The sequence below is a fragment of the Nicotiana attenuata genome, unplaced genomic scaffold (assembly GCF_001879085.1).
Source record: "Nicotiana attenuata strain UT unplaced genomic scaffold, NIATTr2, whole genome shotgun sequence".
Lineage (NCBI taxonomy): Eukaryota > Viridiplantae > Streptophyta > Magnoliopsida > Solanales > Solanaceae > Nicotiana > Nicotiana attenuata.
The window spans coordinates 237,121-246,167 of record NW_017671105.1 but is presented as its reverse complement, the minus strand read 5'-3'; the positions used below and the strand labels follow the sequence as shown (position 1 = coordinate 246,167).

Here is a 9,047-nt window from a genome sequence, read left to right as displayed (position 1 = left end):
AGCGGAAAGAAGTTTTTAAAATTAAAATTCATAAAGTTTTACCTAAGAACAACAATGTCATAAGAAAGGTTAAATAGATTAGCTATATTGTCAATTGAGAAATACTTATTGGGAGTTATTGATTATAAGAAAATTATTAATAACTTTGTATCTAAAAAAAAGCTAAAAAATAGACTTCAAATAAATAAGAAAGTAATTAAAAAGTTAAGGCCCCTCATAAAGTTTGGCTTTAGGCCACAAAATTCGTCGGGCCGCCCCCGGATGAACTAACTTAAATTTAGTAGATAAATGATAGAAAGGGGGTGTTTTGAGTAGTTGATTTTGCGGTAAAGAAGAATTTTGGCTGAGAAAGTGAAATAATATTTTGGAAGATGAAGGACCAAGAAAATATATATATATATATATATATATATATATATATATATATATATATATTAAAAAAGATCTTTTTGCCTTTGAACTTTATGAAATTATATCTATATGCCCTCCATTAATAGTTGGACACATAGGGGACTTATGGCAGTTCCATATGCCGATCAAAGTGTTTAGATGCTAATTAGAGTTAAATTATGCTTGGTTTGTTAATCAAGACATATGTGTGCCATTTTTGTAATATCAGGGTACATCTGATTCCATATTAACAAAGTTTCGAAGATTGCCATTACCATACTTGACCTAAGCTCAGTCGCAGAGAGATGACAGATTTGAGAGGAAGAAGAAGATACTGTTCTATTAAATTAAAGAAGAGAAGCTGCAGTACAATGTATTAATACTGTATTTAACCGCCTAAACTAACTAGCCAACTATTTACTTAAATACCCTTATACATCACAACTACTTAACTACTTCACCTAAATCTATATCCGTAGTACTCCCCGTCAAGCTGAGCAGTGTGAACAAATTGTACACTCCCAGCTTGGATAGTAGGAACTCATGTTGTGCCTTCCCCAATCCTTTTGTCAACATATCTGCAATCTGCAGGTCTGTAGAAACATGCGCAGTTTGTATTAAGCCCTGCTGAATTTTTTCTCGAACAAAATGGTAGTCGATCTCGATGTGTTTTGTTCTTTCATGGTAGATGGGTTTTGCAGCAATCCGTGTAGCTGCTTTACTGTCACAGTAAAGTTTTATTGGAAGTTTTAGCTCAACATTCAGCTCCTCAAATAATCCTGTCAACCAAACTACCTCTGCTATAGCATTGGCCATGCTCCTATATTCAGCTTCTGCAGAGCTTCTTGATACTGTATTGTGTTTCTTGGACTTCCAGGAGATAAGAGAGTCTCCTAGTTTTACCACAAATCCACTCACTGATCTTCTAGTCATTGGACAAGTAGCCCAATCTGCATCACAATACACTGTGAGCTGATTAGAATACTGAGATGAAAGCAGGATCCCCAGCCCTGGTGCATTCTTTAGGTACCTTACCACTCTTATTGCTCCTTCCGAATGTGACTTCTTTGGCTTGTGCATGAACTGGCTCAGATTTTGGACAGTATAGCTGATGTCTGGCCTTGTCATAGTGAGGTTCCAACCAATTTCGGATAGCTGCTTGGATCACTGAGTAACTCATCAACAGCCACAGTTGCATGAGCATTAGCATGATCATACACAGCACTGGTGAGTTTATGGCTTGTGTCTAGAGATGTGCAGGCTGGTTTAGAACCTGCAAGGCCAAGTGTAGCAATAAGATCAAGTGTGAATTTCCTTTGACAAACCAAAATGCCTTGTTTGCTCCTTGCAACTTCAAGACCAAGGAAGTATCTCATCTCCCCCAAGTCCTTGATCTTGAAGTGATCCTGCAGGACAGCTTTAGCATCCTGAATTAACTGAGGAGAAGAACCAGTAATCAAGAGATCATCCACATAGATGAGGATGAGAACCAAACCAGAACTGCACTTCTTACTGAAGAGAGAATAGTCATGATGGCTCTGCACAAACCCTGATGAAGAAAGGGCTTCACTAAGCTTCAAGTTCCATTGCCTAGAGGCCTGCTTGAGCCCGTATAAGGATTTCTGAAGTTTGCAAACTCTAGGAGGCTCCCCCTCACCTAGAAGACCAGGAGGAGGAGTCATATACACTTCTTCTAGCAAGTCACCTTGAAGAAAAGCATTGAACACATCCATCTGATGCAGTTTCCATCCATGCAAAGCTGCCAATGAGAGAACAGTCCTAACTGTAACCATTTTCACCACAGGGGAAAAGGTCTCTTAATAGTCAAGAACTTCCTATTGAGTGTATCCCTTGGCCACTAAGCGAGCTTTATATCTCTCCACCTCACCTTTGGCATTGTATTTCACCTTATACACCCATTTACACCCTATGGCTCTCTTGGCAGGTGGCAAGGTAACCAGTTCCCAGGTGTGATTGTCCTGAAGAGCTTGCAGCTCAGCATCCATGGTTGCAATCCACTTGGGATCTCGAAGGGCATCAGTATAGGAAGTAGGCTCCATAACAGCAGTAAAAGAGCAAAGGGACTTGAAGTAAGGAGAAGATAAAGAGGCATATGACATATAGGCTGACATTGGATAACTGGAACTCAAGGCAGTAGAAGTTCCAGCTTGTGGCATCCCATGAACAAAGTCATTGAGCCATCCAGGTTGCTTGGAAGTCCTAGTAGACTTTCTTAGTCCCTCTTCTGGCAAAGCATGCAATGAACCCATACTTGGATGTGTCATTACTGTTGCAGGAACTGGGGAAACTGAGGGAATGTCAGGAATGTGAGGCTGTACCAGATCTGCTGAAGGTGGAATCACATGACTAGGAGCTGATGATGCCTCAGGAGAAGGGGATGATGCTGCTGCTGAGTCAGGAACAGTCTCTGAGACCTCAGAGGTGGAATTAATAAAGAAGGCATCATCTGTATCAATTAACTGCTCAGTAGTGTTCCTCCTGCATGTTGAAGTTGTGGTTTGAAAAGGAAAAATGTACTCCTTGAAAGAGACATCTCTGCTTACAAAAAAATGTTTGTTAGTAAGGCTATATAACCTATAACCCTTTTGAGTGGATGAATATCCCATATGCATTGCTGGTTCTGCCCTAGCTCCAAACTTGTCACCTCTATCAATGGCAGTAGCATAGCAAAGACTGCCCAGAACTTTGAGATATTGTAGTTTAGGTGGTCGACCATAGAACATTTCAAAAGGTGATTTTCCTGCCAATGTTGTGGATGGTATCCTATTGATCAAGTACACTGCATTCTGCACACAAAGACCCTAGAATTTCAGTGGAATACTTCCCTGAAACCTGATAGCCCTTGCAACCTCAAGAATCTGCCTGTGTTTCCTTTCTACCACTCCATTCTGCTGGGGTGTTACACACAGGAGCTTTGATGAACCACACATGCATGCCTAAACATATCTGCACAATGGGAATTAAAGAATTCTGTTCCATTGTCTATCCTAAACACCTTAATTGCACTATTAAACTGTGTCTTCACAAGAGTCATGAAGTCCTTTATTACAGTAGATACATCACTTTTAAGCTTGAGCAAAAAAATCCAAACCATTCTACTATAGTCATCTACCAGAGTGAGAAAGAATCTATTCCCATCATATGTAGGAGTTCTATAGGGACCCCATACATCACCATGTATCAAATTAAAAACTTTAGAAGCTCTACTAGTGCTTTGTGGAAAAGGAAACCTTGTCTGTTTTGCCAAGGGGCAAATAGCACAGACATTATGACTATGTAATCTATTACACTTTATTATATGCATTTGTTGCAGAACCTTATGTGGAATGTGCCCAAGTCTTCTATGCCATAACTCTTCTTCATTGTTCACACATAGTGCTGCTGAGGCTTTAATCCTATCTCTATCACTGTGAGGCCAATAGTATAGATCTCCATTCCTCCTACCAGTCCCCTTCACCTTCCCAGTGTGAAGGTCCTGCATGAGGCAAAAATCAGGAAAGAATAGCATGCAGCAATTTAGCTCCCTGGTCAGTTTTGATACTGACAGTAAATTGTATTTAAAGCTGGTATGCAAAGCACATTGGATATAATCCCTTGATCTAATTCTGAGCTTCCTACACAAGAAATGGCCAAGCTATCTCCATTTGGTAAATGAACCTTTCCTCCTATACTTTTAGAATTTTCTTTAGGTTTAGAGATCATTTCACTATTGGACACCATGTGGTCTGTTGCACCTGTATCTACAATCCACATATCACCATTTGCTTTACTATCAGTCGAATGACTTACAATAACTGCATTTGCAAGCATTGGAGAGTCAATTATACCTGCTGCATTAGCTGCATTAACTGTTGATTCATGTAAGTTGTCCTTTTGTAGCATCTTCAGGATTTGATCATATTGTTCTGCAGTGAACGGCATTGGCATCCGCATGCTCATCCTTGCATCTTTCTCTGCACCTGCAAAATATCCTGGTGATCCTGTATAGCCTGCATTAAAACCGTCAGTATTTGGACCTAAGGGTTGTGTAGCTCCATAGCTAGTGTGAGCATTTCCTGAGTTATTTCCCATTCCTTGATGTTGTCCATGAGTCCCTAGTTGTGCAGAATTACCAAAATGTGCTGAGTTAGCCACTGGCTTTCTTCTGCCCTTAAAATCTGGTGGATATCCAATTAATTGGTAGCATTTTTCCTTGCTATGTCCTTTCATTTTACAGAAATCACACACTACATTGAAATTCTTTCTAGGTTTCTGAGATCCTTTAGCACTCCAAAGTGCAGTGATGTCATTTCCCTCCATTAGCAAGTTGAGACCTACAGAGTTGTGCCCTGTCGACCCCTTTTGAGTCTCATCCTCGATGACCATGGCATATGCTTGATTTAGACTAGGCTCTGTAGATTTCATAAGAATTTGACGTCTTGCCTGACTATACGAGTCATTTAAACCTCCCAAAAACTGAAGCAACCTTTGTTGACTTAAGAGTTCAACGTAGTCCTTCACAGAGTTCGAGGGCGGGACAATTGCATCAAATTCTCTCCACAGTTCCTTCAATTTCGTAAAGTATGTAGATACAGAGTCGGTACCTTGGGATATTTTTGCAATTTCCCTATGCAGCTGATAGATCCTCATGCGATTCACCTTGTCAAATCTCTCACGAAGATCCTCCCACACAGCTCGAGCATTTGATGCACACACTATCCCACTGAGTAGATCCGGCGATACATTGTTCATAATCCATGAAAGAACTATGGCATTACAAGTTTTCCAATCCTCATGCAATGCCGCAGGAAACGTAGCTTTAGTGTGCTTACCATCTACAAACCCTAGCTTCATTTTAGCTTGAAGTGCAATCTTCATCGATCTCCGCCATAGGCCGTAATTCTCAGATCCTTTGAGCTGGATCGGAATTAGCACTGAATCTGGAGTATCAGACGGATGTACAAACAAAGGATGGGTGTGATCGATCTTATTATCCCCCATTTCTGAATCGAAAAGAGAAAATCAGAATTTTGAGATTTTGTTTATCTTCTGACTGAACTTCAACCTCTGCTATTGAGCGATGAAGAGGCTGGCCTAGATCTTCTCCGCCTGCTCTGATACCATGTCGAAGATTGCCATTGCCATACTTGACCTAAGTTCAGTCGCAGAGAGAAGAGAGATTTGAGAGGAAGAAGATACTGTTCTATTGAAAATAAAGAAGAGAAGCTACAGTACAATGTATTAATACTGTATTTAACCGCCTAAACTAACTAGCCCTCTATTTACTTAAATACCCTTATACATCACAACTACTTAACTACTTCACCTAAATCTATATCCGTAATAGTTAGATTTACAAGCAGTCATTTAAAAATAGCCACAATTTCAAAAGTAATAGAAATTTAGCCACTTTTCATATAAAGATAAATCTAAACGAAAATACTGTTCAAAATCTGAAAAAATACTCCAGTATAATATACTGGAGTTCCAGTATAATATACCGGTCCAGCATAATATACTGAGATTGGAGCACCACCGGTGCTCCAATCTCCAGTATATTATACTGGAACTTTCCGCGTGTTGGAGTTCCAGCATAATATGCTGGAACTTCATACACATGTGCACCGATCTCCAGTATATTATGCTGGAGCTTTCCGTGTTGCAGCAATATAGTGGCTATTTTTCAATGACTTTGCAAATGCTAACTATTTTTGATTGATCAGTCCGAAAACTGGCTAGCCCATGCTATTTTTACTTTTTGTTTCTTTCTTTTACTTCTTATTTATTATTTTTGTTTATTTAAGTTTGTAGATTGTGGGGAAAAAAATCAGAGCATAAACCTCAAAATCCGGGGATGAGTGAATTAGCCTCAAAGACATTTTTTTCGTTTGTTTTGTTTCTTTCGGCTTGACGTTCTTGGATTTTTTCAAAGTAGGTTTAATAGTCTAAAGAGTAAACCTGAAGTGGAAAGACTCTTGTACATGATGAAAAGTGTCTAAAGCAGAATTAATAGGTTAAGTTGAAAGAGCGAAATCCAGAACCATAGAACAGGTTGAGACCCAAAAAGAAAAGAAAAAGAAAAAAAGATTGAGTCCAAGGATAAGAGTGAAAAGATGTGAGAATTGACTTTTCGAGTGAGAAAACGAGCATACTAAAAGTTTTAACTCCTGTGTTAAAGAAACTGAACATGTAATTCAAAACATTAAGGCATCAAGTGTATTAGTTTAGAATCTTATACAACAAAGGGTCGTAATAGGATGGATAAGCCTCCAGCCTTAATTAAAAGTTTTAGATTTGAGCTATGAGAATAGAAAAAATCATGATAAAGGAAGTATTTTCATTTTTAATGGGCCTTACATCCACAAATCCAAATTAGACGAGGCTTTAATGTAGATACCGAATAACGGATGGGAAACCAACAAAAGAAAATCTCGACTTCTTATATTAAAGGGAAACTTACACAAATGCCCAGATAAATCTCAACTTACCAACCTCTAGCCAATAGTCATAGACTTACCAAAACTAGCCAAGTACATATATAAATTGAAAAATCAAATAAATAAGGTTCTTTCTCTCAAAAAATCACATGCAAAAATCACCTTTCATATTTTTAAGCGTGATTAGCAACATTAGATGCAAGACGGAAAGGAAATTTCATGGATAAGGTAGCAAATAAGGTGATGAAATACAAAAAAATAATAATACAATATTCCAAAAATCTAAGCAAAAAAGGAACTTTTTCAATGGGTATAGTTGAAATTCATTGAAAACATATAGATAAGTCAATATACAAAATTTGAGGAAGATTGGAGGTGATTTGGACTGGTTTTGTATCAAAATTCGTAATTAAATCGAGTTAATTTTTTTTCTGCGACACATGTATCAAACATGTATCACGCATGTATCTCACACACAGGTATACATGGATATACATATGATACACAATTTATACAAATATGATACATATGTGATACACAAATGATATACAGCATGATACACACCATTTTTTTTCATGTTCAATTTTCATTTCGAATTTTCAATTCAAACCACCTCAAAACTTTACCAAATCATCCCAAAATTGAGATTCAAGCTCTTTAAGATGTACCCAATATATTCTAATAACACCCACTCAAAAGAAAGCAAAAATTTGACTTTTTTTTTTGGCTACAAATAGCTAATTGGCTAATATTAGTAATATTTTATGAATTGGCCAATTTTTATAATGAGTTACTTATAAATGGACATAGCTGGTAGTTTCCCTATATTAAAAGTATCGAATTCTTATACTATTACTTTAAAGATCTCACTCATCCCATATAATAGGAAGTTGTACATCTTCCAATTTTGAAGAGAAGCAAAAGCGCAACAATTGAGCAATTTATCCACAGTTTCAAAAGTAATTAAAATTTAGCCCCTTTTCATGGAAAGATAAATTTGAATGAAAACACTGTTCAAAATTCGAAAAATATTCCAGTATAATATAATGAAGTTCCAGCATAATGTACTGGACTTCCAGCATAATATACTGAAGTTCCAGTATAATATACTGGTCTAGCAATATGCTGGAAGTTCATACACAGGTGCACCAATCTCCAATATATTATGCTAGAACTTTTCATGTTGCAGCAAAATAGTGGCTATTTTACAATGACTTTGCAAATGCTGGCTATTTTTTAATTATCAGTCCAAAAACTGGCTAGCTCATCCTATTTTCACGCAGAATAAGTGTAGGTCCTGATTGCAGGTAGTGTTACATCAGGCCCACCCTCTATTGGGCTATGCTTTGGAGTCTGGATATCAAGTAGTACATAATTAGCCCAAGTGTTACAGAGGCTCACTGCGATTTTGGTCCAGTTAGCCCAAATATAGCCACTTCCTAAACCAAAGTAGGGTCGTCGTAACTCGTGGCAGTCAGCTGTTTTTAATCTTAGCTTTAAAGAGAGAACTACAAAAATAGCCACAAATAAACACTATTTACATAATTAGCCATTCAGTAATGCTATCAAAAATGACAACAAAAGTTATAAATGATATACAAACATTTAAAAGACGTAGGCAAAGTTTTTTCCTCAACGAGTATGGTCAAAATTCATTGAAACACGTAGATGAGGCAATATATAAAATCTGAGAAAAATTATAGGTGATGTAGACCGATTTGGAGTTTAAATTCATCATCAATAATATAGAACATCCAAAACCTAACAAAAAAGATTTTTTTTTTCAATTGGATATAGTTGAAATTCATTGAAAATACATAACTGAGGCAATATGCAAAATTTGAGTAAGATTTGACGTAACTTGGACTAGTTTGGAGTCGAAATTCGTAACTAAATCGAGTTTTAAAGTTCTACTACGACACTTGTATCTCGCATGTAGCTTAGACATAGAGATACATGGATATACATGGGATACACATTTGATACATATGAGATGCACAAATAATTTACGGGGGGTACATGGGAAGATACATATCTCATCTTCTTCTATGTTCATCTTCTACTTTAAATTTGGCTCAAATTTTAATTCAAACCAGCTCAAATCTCCAGAAATTTACCCAACAAGATTCAAACTTCTTAACATATATTCAATATATTCCAACAACACCTGCTCGAAACAAATTTCAATTTCAAAAAACCAAATTTTTAAACTTTGATATT

At 37.2% G+C, this 9,047-nt stretch overlaps 1 protein-coding gene across 1 annotated transcript; it reads right to left on the bottom strand.

Annotated features, from left to right (window-relative positions):
* Window positions 1-2,225: 2,225 nt before the first annotated feature.
* Window positions 2,226-5,391, bottom strand: LOC109205958. The gene is made up of 5 exons (XM_019368726.1): window positions 3,991-5,391; window positions 3,728-3,886; window positions 3,407-3,646; window positions 3,233-3,347; window positions 2,226-3,151 (listed from the first exon to the last, which is right to left on the bottom strand). Exons 1-5 carry the CDS (start codon window positions 5,389-5,391, stop codon window positions 2,226-2,228), a joined length of 2,841 nt encoding a protein of 946 aa, XP_019224271.1.
* Between the last annotated feature and the right edge of the window lie 3,656 nt (window positions 5,392-9,047).

Coding starts and splice junctions, on each gene's coding strand:
- LOC109205958 (XM_019368726.1), bottom strand. CDS start 5,391: ATGGGGGATAATAAGATCGATCACACCCATCCTTTGTTTGTACATCCG. Junction 3,647..3,727: donor TTGGGCACATTCCACATAAG/GTTCTGCAACAA, acceptor TTGGCAAAACAG/ACAAGGTTTCCTTTTCCACA. Junction 3,348..3,406: donor AGTTTAATAGTGCAATTAAG/GTGTTTAGGATA, acceptor AGATATGTTTAG/GCATGCATGTGTGGTTCATC.